This window comes from Zingiber officinale, chromosome 9A (assembly GCF_018446385.1).
Source record: "Zingiber officinale cultivar Zhangliang chromosome 9A, Zo_v1.1, whole genome shotgun sequence".
Lineage (NCBI taxonomy): Eukaryota > Viridiplantae > Streptophyta > Magnoliopsida > Zingiberales > Zingiberaceae > Zingiber > Zingiber officinale.
The window spans coordinates 132,154,501-132,175,065 of NC_056002.1; the positions used below are offsets into that span (position 1 = coordinate 132,154,501).

The following is a 20,565-nucleotide window of genomic DNA, read 5'->3' on the forward strand; positions in this document are numbered from 1 at the left end:
TAGTTTTATCCACCATGTACAAATCAAACGGCGACAACCCATCATAAAAATGTAGGACAAACATCTGATCACTGATTTGATGTTGAGGACAACTAGAGCAAAGTTCCTTAAATCTTTTCCAATATTCACTCAATGTCTCCTCCTTGAATTGTTGAATACCACGAATTTTTTTCCGCATAGCTATATAATCATTTTGAACTCCCTGTGGTCTTTGATATAATGGATATGACTCATCAAATTGTCCTTGTGCAACCTCGTATCTGAAACTTGCATAATCCACAGGTGGGTAGTACTGATGTTCAGACTGATAGAACCAAGTTTGAGGCTGATAGTACTGATAATATGGATCCATGGTCAAATAAATTCCTGTTCTTACACTGAAATACTAGCAGATAAGATCAGAAAATACAGGAGCATAAAAGATTAAACACATGGATATATGAATATGAAAGCACTCAAACAAAAAATTTTTAGTTTTCAAAATAGAGAACAATCCTAAGATTATCAAACACCGCTACATTCCCCGGCAACGACGCCAAATTTGATAAGCCCGATTTTGTCGTGATTTGGGTATAAAATAATTTCACCGAACTCCTTCCTACACTAATGCAATATAGGATGACTCGGATCGTCTCTCTCAAGGAATGTAAACAGTAGGATGATAGTCTTAGGATCAATTATTGTTGGCTTGGGTTTTCTAGACAAATTGGGATTTAAGAAATGACTTATGAACAAATAGAAGACATAAGAACCAAAATTTATGCTACATTTGCAAATTCAATTCATGGAAAGTAACAAGAAAAGAATCTACTAATCTAAACTACTGCATTGAAAGAAATAATAACCAAGAATAGCCTATTGCAACCATTAAGCAAACCTAAATTGTTTAGACATCAAGAACAGTACTCTTAACGGAAGGTTTCAAAGCAATAGCAAGAGAATTTGAATCAACTATGCATTGATCAACTACAACAAACTAAAATTCAAACAGAGATAAAGAAACTATCATTTAGAGGATTCACACTAATCAAATTGGAGAAACCCTAGCTTGGGTTCGGTCTACATCAGATGAAGAACTCATCGTTGAAGACAAACAAAGTAACTCAGATGGAAATGGATCGAGATCAGAGAAAAGGTGCGGAGCTTCAAGAAAGGAAGATAACCGGCCGGAAGACAAAGGAATCGGCTCAAACCACCGAATTGCTTCTCCTTCTTTGCTTCTTCTTCCTCGCACGAAATCGCGGTAGAAATTGGTGTTCAGATGATTGAGATGGCGTCGCCGGCTGGAAGATGGATCGATGACCGGAGGAAGGGACGCCCTTGACCTCTCTTGACCGTCGGCGGTGGAATGGATCGAGGAAGGAAGATCGCCGGAGCGAGCTTGCGCTCCCTGTGGCTTGGATGCGAAGACTGTAGCAAATTGACGAAGGAACACTGTAGCTTCTCATGTGATTTAAATCAGATCTCAGATCTGTGATGAACGGCTGTGATTTCCTCGGATCGATCCAACGGTGGCAATTGCTCCAAATCTGTTCCAAATCTTCAGATCTTGATCAATGGTTGTGATCTACTATTCTTTGGCTTGGATGGACCAGATCCTTGATAAATGACTTAGATCCGCTCCGATCTTGGATGGACGGTCCATATTGCTTCAGAACTTGATTTCTTCAATTAGCCCTAGATTTGAATCCAAACTTGGTCTGATCTAATCAAGTCCATGACTCTTTTGATCCTACAAAACATATAACAAAATATTAGCATCAAATACCTCAAATATGATATAATTTGTAATTAAGTTCACAAATGAATGTAATTCATGAAATATGATATAAATGTGAAATTAACACATGAGAAGATCAAATGACATGCTTATATGAATCAAAATATCTATACAAAATGATGATTATCAACCTCCAAGAGGGTTGAGGGCACCTCCAAGGGGTTTGACCAGATAAAACTTTATCCGCGCTCAAACGGTCAAGTAGACTGGGTCTGAGGCGCCTCCAACACTGAGGTGCCTCGGACAAGTCTGAGGCGCCTCCAACACTGAGGTGTCTCGGACAAGTCTGAGGCGCCTCCAACACTGCATGGTATAAATAGCTTCCAACTTCTCTTTTTCTTCTTCTTCCAAAGCTCCGATCGCTTGGGTGATTTCGATCAACCGAAATAGGGCTCACCCGAACCCAATTTTCGGCCTTCTCCTCGAGCAGGCTTCCGTCCCGGCTTCTTGTCCCTCGAACGCCGCGCACATTCTTCTCGTCCACCGATGTATTCTTCCGTAGCTCTTTCATCCTTCGGACGCATCGAGCCCGTCGGCTCTCTTCTCGTGCCGTTCTTCTCGCTAGCTGCGTCTTCCGTTCGACTTCCTGCGCTCCTAAGCTCCTGCACACTTAGACACAGGGATCAAATAATAAACAGGACCTAACCTAACTTGATTGATCACATCAAAACAACCACGGAGTCCAACACATACCAATGGAGATATCTTTCCCTTATAAATCTACACGATCCTTTTCATATATTTTCAATATAAAATTTTATTTATAATCTTACAACTCAACATCTTCCCTTTCCCTCACCAACTCCCAATCAAAGCCAAACAGCAGCATAAGCCGCTTTGCTGGACATCGAGGTCAAGATTAGGATTCGAAGGTAGAATCACAAAGATTCTAGAATTACTCGTAAAAAATATGAGAATCCCAAAGGCGCATCTAAAATTCGGAGTTGCCCGCGAGACATCCTAAAATTTCAAAAATGTGTAAAAGCATTTTTCTTTTTCTTTTTACCCTTGCCAAATCTGACCTTTTTTTTTATCTTTCTTTTCTTATCATTACCTTATATAATAATTTCTTTTTATAATCTATACATATAACTACTTATGACTATAGTTTTTACTTGCTTAATCATTCTCATTAATAATGGTACTAATTTTACTATTATAGGTCTGGTGTGATTTAAATCAGCCTCAACGTGAGTCTAATTTTTTAAAGATTAGGAATCAAAACTATAAATTTAGAAAGATTTGATTAAATTCATTTTAGATGATTTCTGAACTATAATGAGTTTAACAGTGCTCTGCATTATTTATTTTGACATTTCCAAGTATACTATAATGATATATACTAACTTTCAATTATAATGTGATCCTTGATAAGGAAAGAAATAATCACACCAAAATTTCATAAAGATAAAATAATCACATACTACAATCAAGGGATTGCATTCTAATCATAAAAATATTACCGAATATTTACTCATTAATTAGGCTATAATCAAATTATTGAGAATCATTCTCTCCTATATAAACTATAAATAAATATCATCTAAATTATCTACAATATTGCATCGGATCAAGAAACCATTTCAACTTCTCTTCTTCCTCTTTATACTTTTCTACATCTTTCTATCCTGATCTTCAAAAAATCAAGTCCACGTTGGACCTGATCTAAATTAGACCAGTCCTTGAGGATCTAAATCAGTACTACAATAAGTCTGGTTTGATTCAGTTCAGGTTCAACGTGGACTTGTTTTCTAGAATAAGACCATGTTATGACTGAAAGTTAGCATAACATTGTAACATATCCGAAAAAATCGAAATAAATAATAGAGGATACAGTTAAACTTTTGGAACCTAAAAAATTCACAAAGATCTATTAGGTATATCTATCAGTGAGTTCAATTAAAATTCAATGGATCTATGCTACTTAGATTTCTATAAACCTATATCCATCCGGTAAAATTGAGTTAGCTCTGATGATAAAGAAATATTACGATTTGGGGGGGGGGGACCAAGACCATTTTGAACCTGATCTAAGAGCATATTAAGCCAAATTGGTCCTGGGAGACCAATCCACTATTTATTAGAGAATAAACAGATATGAAGCTAACTGCGTTCTACCATTTCAATGGCAAGCGAAATACTCGAGCTCGAAAAAAGGATCAGTTTTAGGGGCAATAACATGAATTAAGGACCAGGAAAAGGAAAAGGACAAGGACATTTTTCTTTCAGGAAACTTTTAACAGTAATTCGAATCCGATCAAAATCTAGATGGCCTACAGACAACAAAAAGGAATTTTTCTTTCGTATTAGGAAGCAGGCACTTGGTCTCCCTTAGGGATGAATACACCAATTATCTAAACTCCTAGCCATCATTCCATCCTAAGATTGCAACAAACCAACAAAAGCAGCAGTCAGCAAACACCAATAAGCCAAAGCACGGAAACGAACAATAGAAAAAGGCAGCAGAGATCCAAGGGGATAAATTTGGTCCTAATTTATATATATATATATATATATATATATATATATATATAGACACACAAGGGGCTCACCCAGGGAGGTGCTTCTAGTAATTAGAGGTGCCTCCCCATGAGTAGGGATGTAAACGAGTTGAACCGAGTCGAACAGTATTAGGCTCGAGCTCGGCTCGTTTAAGTTATATTCGGACTCGAGTTCGAATCGAGCTTTTATCACAAGGCTCGAGCTCGGCTCGTTTTAGAATAATCAAGCTTGCGAACAGTTCGAGCTCGACTCGTTATTAGCCCGATTATCAAAGTTAACGAGCCTAATTCGTTAAGCGAACTCGGGATCGTTTTCGGACTCGTTTAGAGCTCATTTTTGGCTCGTTTTAGAACTTGTTTTTTGACTTATTTTAAAACTCATTTTAATGCTCGTTTTAGAGTTCATTTTTTTCTCATTTTAGAGCTCGGTTTAAGGCACGTTTTTTTGGCTCGTGAGCCTATAAACGAACATGTTCCCGAGCTCACGAGCCGAATATCCTTAAACTCGAGCTCGGTTTGATAAAACTGTCGAGCTCGAGCTCGGCTCGATAAGATAAACGAACGAACTCGAACGAGTTTTTTACCGAATCGAGCTCCGAATAACTCGCGAACCGTTTGGTTCATTTACATCCCTACCCATAAGAGGCGCTACGCACGTCCAGCATTAGCGCGTTCTGCATGATATATATGTTTATATATCTTGTACAGTCATTCGATGGATGACACATGAGTGAGTCTCAGTTAATTTGGGTGTCTAGATTCACTGAGAGTCATCCGATATTATCCATCGAACGACCATACAAAATAAAATTATATATATATATATATATATATATATATATATATATATATATATATATATATATATATATATATATATATATATATATATATATATATATATCTATCTGCACGGTCATTTAGTGGTTGATGTATGGACGAGTCTTAGTAAATTCGGATGCTCGGAGCACTCCCAAACTATCACTTGGGATGCCCATGACTGATTCAGACATCCAGATTTATTGAGAGTTACCCAGTATCATCCATCGAACAACTCTACAAGATAAAATCAATCTTAGGACATCTTTTGAAGTAAATAATGGAAGCACAATATATTAATTAATATTTAATCCTCTTGTTAAGTTTTGTCTCTATTAAAATTTAAATTATAATCCTCTTATTTGATTTTATAAGAGTTTTATTATGGGAAGTATAAATATCACTTTTTCGTTTTTATAATTAAGCTATATCCAACTTTTTTATTGGTTAATCAAGAAAATAATTTGTTCAATTCTATAAAATTTTTTTAATAATCATTAGGATAAATTTAAAAAGTACAGATAAATTTTGATAGACGGCCTTTATCACAAATAATTTGTACTTCACGGACATGATATGCTTTACTATAGACTCAAACCCTTTTTTCATAGGAGTTAGCACCGTGCTCCTAAGTAAATAATAATAATAATAATAATAATAATAATAATAATCCTCTATAATCTAGATATTGAGTTTTTAAGATGTAATTAATCTGGAAGTCGATGCTAAAAAATCTCCCACTAAATCGGAAAGTATTAATAAATTCTAATGGACGGTCTAATATCATAATGTCCTTTTTTTTTAATTCTCTAAATATAATATACGTCCGATGAGATTTAATTTGAATCTCATTGTCTAAAAGTCTGTTCGCACCATAGCCGAGGGTAATAATGCTAAATTGAATAGTAGTTTCGAGGTGGCTATAAACCAAATTTTATTAAAGAATAATACTAGATGACTAAACTTTAATCAACAAATATACTATATAAATCATTATTAAAAATATTTTAATAATATTATCTCTATATATTACTATTTTATTAAAAATCTCTCCCCTTTACTAACTAACTTTGATGAAACGTAAAATGCATTTATGTTAATGCTTTTTTTTCTATTTACACTAAAAATAATTCCAAGGTTTATTAGTAATTCCACAAGCGAAACAATAAGTGCTCTAGAGTTCGAGACTCAGTTACAACGTATTATTATGAATTTTCCTCATCATTAATTTTCTCTGGTTGTTTTATATTAAAAAATATAGTTCTCTTTAGTCTCATATCTTAGAATTGACAATACTATTATCAAAAAATGTTCTATAAATATTTTAGACAGACGATATTAAAAAATATACTTTTCTTAGTTTTTTTTACTAAGACAAGTATAATTAATTATTGGTTTATAAGGGTGACACTAAAAAATCCAAACAATTCGGATTTTCAACGACCCAAATATTTTATATATTATTATATTACACACGCAATGTGTGTGCACGATCACACTAGTATTAATTATATGCATATGATTATAATTCAATTCTAATTAGCTAAATTTACCGTTATTAAAATTATTTCACCATTGTAAAGCTTGCGTCAAAAATAGTATAATACGTGAAATTTTGATCAAAGTTAATTGTGGTGTTTTAATTAAAGCTTCTTTAAAATGTTAGAATTTTAGTCAATACTATTTCAAAACGGTGCAATTTTAATTAAAATGATTAAGGTGAAACTTAAAAGAATATTATAAATATTAAATATAGACAAGTTCCGTTTTCCTTTTTATGATATGAACAATTGAGACGTGAAATATCGGACATATATGTGATGCAAAAAGCTGATCGTTCAGGTTATTATCTCGTCCGTTGCTGAGTTATTTAATGAAAGAAAAATTATAAGGTTGATTTATAGTTGATCCTTAAATAATTAAGGAATATAAGAAATTTTATTATGAGAATATATGTCCGTTGAAATTTGATCCCAGTCCGTCACAAACTCACAATTATAGTAAAAGATGATCATTACACAACTTAAACGTCTTTATAGCTCCTGTTATGTAACGAGAAATAAATTATGAGATTAATTTATAATATAGATGGAAGAATTTTTTTTTTTTAAAATATAATTTATCTATAAAAAATTAATCTCTATTTTACTATAATAAATTTATCATCTTTCAATTAAATTTTAATTAGAATATTTGAAAAAGGAGCTAAAACAACTCCTTAATAAAATACATGGAAATGTTTTCGTGAAATTTTAATTCTATGGATCGATATTTGATCGAAATTGAAGAGAAAGTACCTTTTAACAAAAAATACGAAGGAAAAAAAAAGAAATTTAAACAAATTTGATGAGTTCGACAGAAGGCCGTGCATGTCGATCGCCGGCGAAGTAAGTTGATCAGCACGTGAAGACCTGGAAGCCGTCAGTCTTGACGGCGCCGCAGACGGGGCACTCGCCGGCGGCAGGCTCGCAGTCCTCGCAGAGACACAGGTGCTTGCAGGGCAGCAGCACAGCGCGCGCCTCCCGGCGGCCGCACGCCGTGCACCACCCGCTCCGCCGCGGGAGACGACCACAACGCCCCATCTCCTCAGTCGCGAAGCGGCACGACGAATCGGCGGAGGCCGCCTCGCTATCACCGTATCCCTCGCCGTCTCTTGTCCGCAGCGTCCGCTCCAAGCTCGCCCTGAGCACGCCGACGGCCGCCTCGTGGTGCCTGGCCGCAGCCACCCACATCTGGCCCTCCGCGCTCAGCTGCCGCACCTTCTCCTCCAGCGCCGCGCTCCTCAGCCTCGCCGCCTCCAGCTCCGCCTCCTTCCCCCTCAACCGCCGCGCCGCCTCCCCCTCCGCCGCCGCCAGAAGCCCCCGGCAATGCCTCTTCCACACCTCCCGCACCTCATCCCGCAGCCGCTCCACCTACAAATCCAAAAAAAAAAAACCACACACACACAAATAAATCGAAAAAAAAAAATCCGACAACAAAGAATCCATCATGCACCCACATAAAATCCAACAACGCCGTCAATCTCCGAATCCCGCCTGCGAGGAACCGCCATCATTCTCCCGCTACCGGAGGCAGCAGCCCCCGGCGGCCGCTTCCTCTCAAAGTCGCTCGACGCCCCTCCTCGTCGCTGTTGCGGACCAACGATCTGGCGCTGCAGCAGCTGCAGTTCCTCGTCCAAGGCAGCGTGTCCGCCGCCACTGGACCCATCCGCAAGCACAGTGCTCCTAAACGCGCGAATCTCTCCCAACCTTTCAACCGCCATTAAACCGCTCGATCGCAGCTCTGTTTTTGCGCGATTAATGGCGGAAGACAGAGGATGGAGCACGCGGACCCTGTTGCCATATATATAGAGAGAGAGAGATCTGGCATGTCCGTGGCTGTGGACCGAGCTCGATTCACCCGCATGGCCTCAGACGCATCTCGTGAGGATAAAAAGGTGGGAAATGGGTAGAAACCTCTGCGTTGATTGCGATCGGTAAGTTGATTCTACACGACAATTTTGGAAAGGGAGCTTGAGTGGCGACAGTCATGCCGACGAGCAGGCTCTGTAGCTTTCAGGCAACCATGTGAATAATTAAGAACGATGATGCTCGTTGTTTTTTTTTTTTTTTTTAATTTTGGTCCTACGAAAATCTCTCGTAATGTAAATAGGAAAGACATTCACATTATTTTGGTTCATTATAGAAAAGGGAAAGAAGAGAAAATATCCGTTTATCGTACATTCGACGAGGGAACAAATAACCAGAAAAAAAATGATTTATCTAAGCCATGGCCATATGAATTTATTTTTGAGGTATACTCAAAAAGTCAAAAAGTCTGGTACCAACAAAAATATTTCTTATCTTATAATCTTATATGTGGACTCTGATTGTAATCCTAGCACAATGGTCTACTCCTAACTTACAGAAACATCAATATAAAATTTTCATCCCAAGAAAAAGACCACCACTAGTAAGTTCTCAAGAGTTTCTCTTTCTTTTTTTCTAGGACGTAACATAGATGGTGAATTTATGATATTTTTACATAATAATCAGGGATCGATTTTTAGAAACTAAAAACTTAAAGTTTATCTTACTATACGTCTATAATATCTATATATACCTCCCTCCATATCCGTGAAACTAACATTAAAAAAATCACTAAAATAACGAATCTATTTTTTTAAAAAGTTCCTCTTTTTACCATTCATCAATGTCAGTGAGCCATCACTATTGTAAATTGTGCGGATTACTTTTAAATATACCGATTTGAGTAGGAATCAAGCTCGATTTAAACCGATTCAATCCTAACGATAAGCTCACCGACACTGTAATTATATTTTATGCGGGACTCAAGTTTGTGTGGTTCATCTTTAACACAATCAAACCGAATCCAAATTGACTCATCATTGCAACTAATAACTCACAAATATCTTTATATTTATTATGTTTGTCTTTTGTCCAATTTTTGTTTTAGAATATTATACTAGAAATTTTAGGACTATTACAATTCATGATAATGATGATATAATTTTTTTTTCCAAAAAAATACACTAATTGAAATGATAGAAAGTGCAATGTCCAAGTTTAACAATCAAAATCTCTAACCCCCACGAAAAATAATGGTTAGGTCATTCAATAACAGATCAAATATATGGAATTTGAGACTCAACTATGATATGCTTATGGATTTTTTTTTAATGGATATCGGATCTAAGCTGATTTTTAAATTGGTCTCCACGTATACTTTTCCTATTACCATAAAGAGTGTTAGTATGGAAACAATCCATTAAATAATATATAACAATCCTTTGATGAATAGGAGTACGTGATGGGTACCCAAAATTTGTTAGAGATAGTGGTGGTGCAATCTTTGCACAGGTAGAATAATGGTATAACACTGTTTTAAGTCAAGATTAGTATTGGACTCTATATTTTTAAGACAAATTTATCCCGCACATAGTATTCATGGAACATGACAATCTGCTTCCTAAATATAATGACTTTATCTTATGATAATACTACAAATCGTAAGACATCTGAACAAAGTATGAAATGCAATATTTGCTTTATTTTGAAATGGAATGAATGAAATGAGAATATGAGGAATATTATTTATACCAAATAAAGGGGGTAGAAGAACTTCTTGGTTGAATTAGATCTCATCCATTCAACTTGAATTGGATGATCTAGATCGCATCTCTTCTCAAGAAATATAATGTCTCTTCATTTGGATGTCTTCCATTTGAAATCAATGCATTCTCATTTGGATGAATCTAATTTATCTATCTTAATTCGACGATTCAAATTAAGTCATGTCACCAATTCATGTAAATTCTCATTCACACACTAATTAGTTCAAAACTAATTTTCCAACAAAATCAGGACATGAGTTCAAATGAATCGATCGTTAATGTTGATATTGGTGATACGTATATTATTTCAACATAAGTCATCGATATTCGAATAGGTATAGATTCAAACTGGGAATATATCAACCCGAGTAATCAATATAAATTCAAACAACGAGAACAAGAATGCTTCCATCCTTAATGGGGTAATCTAATTGTCAGGCTGATGTTTATTAATTTGTCAAAATATAATAAAGATAATTATGCTCATTTCAGACATCCTTTACCGTTCATCTTTAGACTATATGACATGAGATAAATTATGAGGTCAACTTATAATCGACCGTCAAATGAAAGAAGTTTTTCACTAAAAATATGTCTCCATCAAAAATTAATCTCTAATTTATTTTAATAAATTTATCATCCTTAACTTGGCACTCCATGGACACATTTATTAATTTGTCAGAGATGAAGGCACAAAGTAAGAAAATAGATGCAATGGCACAATTGCGCGATGGTACGACCTTTAATTGGAAAGTAGTCGAGCCACACATTAGTTAGATTTTGGTTTCACTTGTATAGCTACGCACCCAATTAGGGAGAGCCATATGTATCGATCCATTAATTAGTAAGTGCGATTAGGAAACAACTCCTTCCTCGCTAGTATGTTTAAGATTGGATATATAGGTAAGTCGACCGATCTGGTCAATAAAAGTTTGCTTTACTTGTAACTATCCACCTAATTAGGGTCATTAGTCATTGATTCATTGATTAGTAAATTTGATTAGGGAATAACTCCTCTAATTAGTGTTTTTAAAATTCAATGGATTTCTTTCATAGGATAGGATCGATCATCCAGAGATAATCAATAAAGATAACTGAGATTATTATTTTTTAAAATCTAATGAATTTCGTCAGCCAAAGTTTGACTTTACTTGTAGCTTAGGGTCATCCGACATTGAACCATTGATTAATATGTTTGATTAGGCCGGAGCTTCTTGCCAAAGGTTAGATTTACTTATAGTTACCTACCTAATTAGGGGCATTAGACATCGATTAGCAATTTTGATTAGGTAACAACTCCTTCCTGACCATGTTGATTCAAAGGAGAGAGATTTAGGTGCTAAACTTTCTCCGAGAACACGAATAAACCTACATCGATTAACACATAATAGTAGATATAAAATATCTTGCTAGATGTCTGACCTTCTCATATAAAAAGGTGTGACGTTTGAGCAAATCCTTCCAGTAATTTATCCCCTTCTAAAGAGTATGAAACCACTCTGGAGGAGCCACTAAGGTGATGATTTCACTTTTTTTTTTTACTCCAATAATAGAGGGAACTCGTAAGAGGGTTGGCCATCTTTTTTGGCCAACCTCGATATGACTCAACCCCTATAGGGTTATACATGGCAACACCAAATGGATTGTGACAAGATTTGGATGGCCTTCTTGGGTGACACTAATGAGGCCTGCCCTCTCATGAACTCCATATCTTGAACAGAAATCGATCATCAACTAAAAAATATTATTGATCATGTCTGAAAGCTGAAGATGACGCGCTAGGTAGGTGCCTGCACCTTTGATTGGACGAAGACCTTCTGATTGAATCGAGGACTATGGGCTAGTGTGCTAAGCCCTCTGCATACATTTAAATGAGCCAACAAAATGTTAGCGCCAAAAATCAAGAAAGGGGTCCTTGACGAAAGCCCTTCAATGCTCAAGTCAGTGTATTGCCTGAGTGGAAAGAAGAACAGTAAATGGGTAGCATGATGCGCGCGTAGTAAGATGTATGAAGTATGCCTACCTTGTCATCGAAGAGGACCCCCTTTATATATCATCTCTATAACCTCCGCAATTATGAGATGACAAAGAATGTCATATGTTAGAAATTGTTGAGCAACATAATATGTACATCCTGGAAAGAGTAGAGCCATGGTTCAAGAAATCTTCCGTTACCCATGTGCACCCTTTTTGAAACTGACGCCATCAATGAGACGGTTTAAGGAATATGCTATCACAAGGTGTCGATTGAAGGAAAGCATAACTATCTTCGAGGAAGGTTCCATTAAAGGCATGTGCCATCATGAAGGAATATTCTCTAACAAACGGTTGTTATTTTCTGACAAGTTGTTAAGATTCTCTAACAGTATTGTCCCTTGGATATGTCCTGGCCGGAAGTTTGGACGACCGACCACTTAATCTGACGATAGATCAATGTATAATGGCGTCATTGCTTTATGCAAGAACGCTTTGTTTTTAAGGCCGCTCGAGTATATATCGTGTGGTGCTAGAGACTTGAGTGAAATAGTAGAGAAATGAGTCCCTTAGGTATGGATGTTTCTATGATCGTCCGACCATATACAGAGATGCTTGCTTCTGGAAAGTGGAGAACTGAGCCCCCAAAAGACCCGACCAATTCTTTAGGCAAGTCGTCCTTACGTATAGAGACGAGTCGTCCTTCTGGGGTTCGAATCTCAGCAAAACCAAGGTAAATACCTCCTTTATGTGTTAGTCACTATTCCAAAAGCTAGTAGCCGTCCGTGATTTACCTCCTCCGTGTTGGCCCTGAGACGAGTTGGCGGGGCGCTGAGAGCGAGCGTATTCACCTTTTTACCACCAATTGAGCCACATAAATCCGGTCAAGTTTCTTCTAAAAGCTACCTAGCCTATTTTATGGGGCTAAGGGTACCGAGACTTGTAATTAGTCATCCTTTTAACCCGATCACAAGAGCATGGGATAACGAATAGGAAGACCCACATATTCGTCCGACCTTATATGCAGTTGTATTTTGAGTAAAAGGCCGAATGATTAGGACCTGGCCAAATATGTTCCCGATCGTCTTTTAGATCAGCCCGTCTCCTATTTGTCGCGGACGAATAGTGACTTGTCAGATGCGCAAGGTGTTTCAGTGCCTTTGTCCCTCAAACACGGCCGACCATTGGGCCGGTCATCCTTGAATTGAGGGGCCTAAGGCTATGTTTACTTGGGAGAGTGGAAAGCAAAATTAAGGAAAAGTTTCCACAGTGGAAAAGTTTCCGTCGTTTACTTCATTAAAATTTTCCGAAGGAAAAGTAACGCAATCCATCCGCGGATAATTTTTGAGCCAAAATCGATCACCTCAAAATCGGACGGAAAGCAGCGGATGGAAAAAAAAATGACGCATGTACCCCTTTTGCATTCACAAAATTACACCATATACCAAAAAAAATGACGCATGTAGCCTTTTTAACTCATAAAATTACACTATGTATCAAAAAAATGACGCATGCACCCTTTTTTATTTACAAAATTACATCATAAGTATTCACCTTCCTCTATCAAGGTAAACAAGTGTGCAAAGGAAAAGATTTCTTCACCATTTCTTTTCTCTTCCTCCAAAAATAACTTTCCATAGTTGATTCTTTTCCTTTCCTCATCCACACCCTTGAGTAAACATAGCCTAAGTGCTGGGTGAAAGATTACGCCCTGTTCAAAAGTGAGCTTGAGCTCCACATTTAACACCCATTATCAATTATCATTAAAGAACTTGTAAATGTAAATGCAAATGCAGCTGAAATTATCACTGAAGGCATGCTATAATATACTTAGATCATGTAAAGCTTTTAAGATCGTTCAGGGCAGAGATGGATGGTGAGGCTTATGCGTGGAGGTGCCGCCGCTGCCGCGGGTCTTGGATGGGCGGCGGCAACGGATGGAGAGGGTGACGTGCACCCCTGGGCTGCCGGCGCTGCAGGAGCCGCCGAGGAGCAGCGAATTGTTGACTCTCTGCACGTTGCTGTTCACCAGCGTCGCCATGGCCTTCTCCTGATGAACTTCCTTGATCTGCTGATCGTCGTCGAGCTTTGTGGCCGAGGGGGAGGGCGGCCCCCGTAAGTCCATGGCCGCTCCCACGTTGTTCCCTGCGAGGATGATCGCCCTCGTCCCGCTCTCGCTCTCTTCCTTCTTCTCCGCCACCGTTGCCTTTTGGAGATTGTCGCCGGTTGCTTGTGCAGGTTTTGGCTCGGGCGCCGGAGTGAGTTTGGGCGACGCCGGTGGCGTCGGGGAAAAGGTCGTGTTGGCTTTCAGCGACGGGGGAGGAGTTGGGATGCCGTTCGTCGTCGCCGCGCGAGGCGGCGGAAGATATGGTTGCGGTTGCGGAGACGGCGTGTGCCGCGGGTTGGGGGACGGCGAATGCGCTCCGCCGGCTTCGCGGGCTTGGGGGATGGCGATCGGAGGCGCGTTGGAGCTGCATCTATCTCCGTCTTCACCGCCTCCATCGGTGTCGGGGTCGATGACGAGGGGGAACGCCTCGTCGGCGATGGTGAACGGGGGCGAATCGATGCCGGTGCCTCTACCACCGACCTTGCAGGGGGCGGCGAGCCCGCACGCGTTTGCGGCGCTGCCTCTCCTCTCAGCCTCGGGGACGGCGAGCGCTCTCGTGCCGGCGCCACCGGCGAGGCCACCAAAGGGCTTCCGACAATCTCTGTTGTCTCATCGCCGTTAGTCCTTCGAGGAAGCACACCATCGATTGCCACTGCGGGCCACGATGCTGTTTCCACCAGTGGAGGTGGCGGCGCCCCCTCCGTAGGTGAGGAGATCACCGGGCTTTGGATAACATCCGTAGCGTCTCTGTTATTCCCCACTGGAGGAAGAGCTTCGGTGACCGGTGCCGCGGGTGTTGCAGCCGGTGGAGGTGGAGGCGCAGTCGGCCCGGCCAGTGGGGTTATAGGAGGACGAGCAAGAGCCTGAGTCGTCGGCTATGGCGCCGGTGGCTGAGGTTGCGGAGGCTGCACAGGTGCTTCAAACCGCGCCTGTGAGGCGAGCCGGAGCAGCCACGGCCGGCCTGGAGCGGGCTGGTTCGCCATTACTGCAAGAGGAAGGAATTGCCTGAAGAATTTAACCAAGAACAGAGATGGTGGGAAGAGGAGCTTCTTCTCAATGGATATTTATAGGAAAAATTGAACTATCATGAGACGACGACAACAACAACAAAGTCTTTAGATCGCAAAGAAAAAAATAACCAAAAAAGAAGGCAAAAGAAAGGCATTGGATACCAGGAATCATTCGTGAAGGACTTAAGGAAGGAAAAAGGGAGAGGCATGAAACCTTAACGCCCGACAAGTTAAAGGAACAAGATTGGTATATCATATTATTTTAGACAAAATTTAAAATAATAAAAGAGAATTAATAATAACAGACAAATGAATTTTTCTCAAATGAACAAAGATAGTAGATAGAATTTTAAAGACACGGATGATGAACTCAGAATTCATGTATATCACAATGACTTACAGTGCTTGAAGCCTAACCTTTTCGACTCCGAAACATTGATAGTCTTGTTTGCCTGTTTCAGGGGAACACAGTAGATTCTTCCAACGGAATCCTGCATACAATTCAATCGTAAACAAACAACAGCTTAGCTACTTGCCCAACTCGTCTAAAAAAGAACTTTAGAGCTTACTCTTGCAGCTATGCCGAGTTTCTCCAGCTTTTGAACCGCATCCTCAACTTCGTAATTGCATTCTTCATCGAACTCCTCTTGAATAAGTCGTTCGCATTGATTATCAAGAACCTGATATATAGACCACATGAGCAATGATTTACTCGTCGTGAAGAATCACGGAAAGTGAAGGATGATAAGGATCATACATCTATTGGCATTTTCCCTTGCTCCATCAAAATGAAGAAAGAAATTATGACCTCTTTGACCTGCACACTCAGATTATGAAACGGTGGAGATCTTTCTAAAGCGCAGATGAACTTTATAGTTTTGTGTTTGTTGTCGTGCAACCTACTTCTTGTTGAATCACATCATCACACAAGTGTAGAAGTGTGCCTTTTCCACTGTCAAGTTGTTTGTCGTACATCGATTTGGTGATTAAGTTTTGGTGAGTCGTCAAGTTCTGCTGAAACCTGCATTGTTCCATATGTCGTTTAGGGAACCAACTGTCAAAAAGCATCTTTCAATAGATAACCTTTTGATGTTCATATTATTATCAAACATAACTCATCAAGTATAAAGAAAAATAGACATGTGCACTTAAGAGATGAGTACTGATTAGGTTATGACATATGCATTGAAGTTTTCGTAGTTTTGAAAGAAATTCTTGTAAGTTAATAACCACGAAAAGATTGAACACGTGAAACCTTCCAGTCGTAAAAGAGAGCTAAAAACAGAAAACTGCAAACCTCAAGCAGGTTTTCCAAAATGAAGTCTGTTTATCGAGAATACTCACGTGAAGTAGATCTTAGCGCAATAGCCAATGAGACCAGAGAGGATAGCTATGGCAACCCTGATATCCGCCTTCAGCATTTCAAGAGAGCCAACAAGAGTAACCTGAAAAAAGAACTTTTTTTATCTTAGATAAAGAGATTAGAAAGGAAATGTGAAACCTATTGAATGAAGGTGTCGAGGAACTTACAAGACCAAGCACAACAGAAATGAGGAACTTAACCCAGTCCATTGGAGTTAAACTTGGGTTCTTCTTTTCAGGCTACAAATAGTTCTAATTGATGTATATTAGTCGAATTTGAGAGTTATTTTGAAATTTACCCATTTCCTTCAACTTTAACTCAGATATCTCACCAGAACGAGTTCCATATCAGCCATAGGAATGTTTTTGAAATGCTTAATATAGATTCCTCGGTCAGGATTGTTTCCCGTGCTGGCCTGTCTGTACAATTAAACAGCAAGAGTGTGAAAAATGCAACTGACTTCAGAGAAATCAAAAAAAGAACAAGTGTCTATGCATTCCCACTCATTCCTCTTAAATGACTAACTTGATAAGAAGTTTATAAAAAAACAGAAATAGAGTTGTAAACGGGATGAGCATAGCTGAGCCAAGCTTGTTTGTTTTTCTTTTCGAGATTGCTTATTAAAAAGTCTATCAGGCTTGAGATGAGATAAACACTGAGCTCAACTATGGACATGAGTGTCCAAACTATTGACTTCTTAACTAAGAGAAAAATGTATGGAGTCTGGTATGTTTACCTGTACACAAGGATCATCCTGTCAAAAGCTGGTTCTTGGAGTGTAATTTTGTTCGTCAGGTTTTTCATGCTGCAATAAACTCAATTACCCAAAGTAGGGAACAGATGATAATTTAAGTAGATCAAGTACTATAGATGAACAATTTAGGTTCATAGTCAGAACCTCATTTTCAGATTCTCAATTCGAACACGTTCAACAAATATGTCTTTCTCATCTAAATCGGAGCTGGATCTTCTGGACCCGAAATCCCTGGTCCCCACCTGGACCACACCACTGGTATAAAACTCCCTCACGTGCAAAGTGCGTGCACGTAAGAATGTTCAGGAAGTATGAATGTGTCTTTGCTAGAGATCTAGAACTGATATGACTAAGCTATTATTATGCAAGTCAGTTATTTTGTTTAATCCGCAACTCTGTTGTTTGGTCAGATTTTACAACATTTGAGACCTAAATATACACGATTATCTAGTCTATCCATACTGAGGCAGATCCTAGGAAAAAATTTGGAGTAGTTACAAACCGATTTAGTTAATCCATTTTACTTTGTTGCAAAGGCCCACAATGAGGGTCGTGCCAGGACATGGCCAAAATTGAAAAATAACTGTGTACTTTGGTATGAATTCGCTCCAATTTGTTTCCTTTTATTCTGTCTGCTCATCTCATTTCCAGTATTTTTTTTTGTTTATTCCTCTTCTCCCTCTCTATTTCCTTGTATATCTCTAATTCTCTACTCCATTTTCTATTAACACAGTTTTCCTTTTCTTTCACATCTGTCTTCTTTGTAGTTCATATTGTGTTGGTTTATGAGTTGGCAATTCCTACTTGCTGATCTTCACCAACATGTGCTAGCTTGTGAAACGTAAACTAGCACAACATTTATCTGTGTGCTTTGGATTTGCTATAACATGCCAAATTTATTCATGATGACTCTGATTGATATATAATGTAAAGAAAAAACACAATTAACAAAGACATCTTCTAATTTACCACTTTATTTTTCACCCTTTTTAATGTGTTATGTCCCATTTTTATGCTAAGAATGCCTTTTAAAATCCCATAATACCACAAAAATGACTAGAAAAACAAAGGCCTATGTCAAGCTGTTACCTTCTGTTTCATTTTTGCTTCATCATTAGTTTGAGTATTAGCTTTGATGCTGAGTTAATATCCTTTTTGCCTTTTAAACCTACATACCACTACCGATTGACACTGATTGCGGCAGGTAATGAAAAAGAGCAATTTCAAACTAGTTACTGATGAAGAAATGAAAGTTGCACAATCTGGGCAGTATCTCTTAAACCTTCCGATCAAAGTTGATGAATCAAAGGTTCAAACAATAATTCATTGCCTTTTATTCGCTTGCCTTTCATTTTAGCTTAATTTGACACATTGTTAAAATGTAGCTGGACAACAAACTTTCGCCGATGTATTTTAAGGATCATCCTCATGAGAACCTCCCTAGTTTTTCTGATAAGGTATTATTCAAAACTTTTATCTACAATCTTTTGCTTCTGTTACAAAGTTGAGAAATTTTTTAAATTTCCAACTTTTCTGATAAGGTAGTTTTAAAATTTTGATTTTTTTCCTTATCTTTTCAATTGAAAATCTTTAATTCTTACAACAACAAATGTTTCTTATTTTTTCTTTCTTTTAATAAACCAGGAACGAGCCTCTAGTAATTTATTTCTACTAAAAAAAAAGAATTACAAAAACTCGAAAAGAAGAAATATATTAAAAACATTTCGACAGGTTAGGCACCAAAACAAGGGGTCAAAGGAATTACCGAATGGGAAAAACAGTGATTTGCATCATCATTCTCATTTCACTGTCTATGTACAAAAGCTAAGCTGGAGATAATTTCATAAATTTTATCTTTTGAGGTGTCCTTTCTTCCACACAATGAACATTTCCTTTTTTTTTTTTTCTGTTAGAGCACATCTTTCATGATTCGATTGGAGGTATTCTTCTCTGTTGTTGATATTGTCTTAGACTAATTTTTGAAGATAAGATCCTTCATATTATTCCAAAATCTATCATCAACGACTAGAGAGTTCCATTTCGATTTCTTTCTTGTAATAGAGGGTTGATATTCTGTCTTCAATTTTAATAGTTTTCTCATCTTGACCTTTTTGCTCTTAAAAGTACATTATTTTTCGTCGTGGAATGGGAATCGACAAGACAACAGATTACTTTTTCATGGAGAAATTGGATGTGCTGGTCGCTCATATTTGGATGGGCTTTCTTAGACTTACAAGGTAAGCAATTTAAGAAAAAAATGTGTCTTCATTCTGGATACTAAAGCTTCTCACACATCATGATGTGTTGAATGACTTCAGACTTCAACAATTACTCTTGAAACAACCAAAATTGAAAGACAAGAAAGAAACCAAGAAAACTGATGAAGTTACTGCTGATTTAGATGGGGCCGGATCTTCTGGACCCGAAATCCCTGGTCCCCCCCGGACCACACCACTGGTATAAAACTCCCTCACGGGCAAAGCGCGTGCACGCGCCCCAGACCCAAAAACCTCTCTCGATCTCCAGCGTCACTCAAGCCGAAGCCGAAAAAAACCCTAGCCTCGTGTTTCCTTCTCCAGCACCGCTTCCGCAGTCGTCTCCCTCATCGCCTGCGACATCCCTCCGAAGCCGACCCTCTCGACGACCAGCGTCGCCTCCACACAAAAAACCCTAGCCTCGTGTTTCCTTCTCCAGCACCGCTTCCGCAGCCGTCTCCCTCATCGCCTACGACATCCCTCCGAAGCCGGCCCTCTCGACGACCAGCGCCGCCTCCACACAAAAGCCCTAGTCTCTCTCTCGACATCCAGCGCCTCCTCCCTCCCGCTGATTCCCCCGTCGCCTGTGGCCTACCTCGTCGCCTGCGGTCTCCCTCCAGCATCGCTGATCCAGCGGCCTCCACCCAGCGTCGGGGACCTCCAGCAACCTCCCGTCCTCCACCTCCATCCTTCTTAGAAAGGTAATCGTTTACATTTTTTTTTGGTTGAACTATATAGAAAATTCATTCTCAAGTAGTTTTCTCTTAAATCTAAATCCTCGTGATCATTTCATCCACGGATTCATTGCAGAACTTGAAGGTCAAGATCTTTATCGGTTTTTTTTCGTTTTTTGCATCATGGTCTTCTGCCACCATCTATAGCTCAATTT

General features: G+C 38.8%; 2 protein-coding genes across 4 annotated transcripts; both read right to left on the minus strand.

The window, feature by feature from the left end:
* Positions 1 to 7,337: 7,337 nt before the first annotated feature.
* On the minus strand, positions 7,338 to 8,400 carry LOC122021336 (probable BOI-related E3 ubiquitin-protein ligase 3). The gene is made up of 2 exons (XM_042579459.1): positions 8,099 to 8,400; positions 7,338 to 8,012 (listed from the first exon to the last, which is right to left on the minus strand). Exons 1-2 carry the CDS (start codon positions 8,360 to 8,362, stop codon positions 7,497 to 7,499), a joined length of 780 nt encoding a protein of 259 aa, XP_042435393.1. The 5' UTR covers positions 8,363 to 8,400; the 3' UTR covers positions 7,338 to 7,496.
* A 6,359-nt stretch (positions 8,401 to 14,759) lies between these two features.
* On the minus strand, positions 14,760 to 18,814 carry LOC122021813. Of its 3 annotated transcripts, none has more exons than XM_042579973.1 (10): positions 18,511 to 18,814; positions 17,404 to 17,472; positions 16,999 to 17,086; positions 16,835 to 16,906; positions 16,649 to 16,749; positions 16,208 to 16,325; positions 16,062 to 16,121; positions 15,874 to 15,984; positions 15,705 to 15,795; positions 14,760 to 15,279 (listed from the first exon to the last, which is right to left on the minus strand). In XM_042579973.1, the coding sequence occupies exons 2-10, from the start codon at positions 17,469 to 17,471 to the stop codon at positions 15,170 to 15,172; spliced, it is 819 nt and encodes a 272-aa protein (XP_042435907.1). In that variant the 5' UTR covers position 17,472; positions 18,511 to 18,814; the 3' UTR covers positions 14,760 to 15,169. The 3 variants fall into 3 exon arrangements, with proteins under 3 accessions (XP_042435907.1, XP_042435908.1, XP_042435906.1); XM_042579974.1 differs by lacking the exon at positions 18,511 to 18,814 and adding an exon at positions 17,566 to 18,453 and having other exon boundaries at positions 15,722 to 15,795; XM_042579972.1 differs by lacking the exon at positions 18,511 to 18,814 and adding an exon at positions 17,566 to 18,453.
* Positions 18,815 to 20,565: the final 1,751 nt, after the last annotated feature.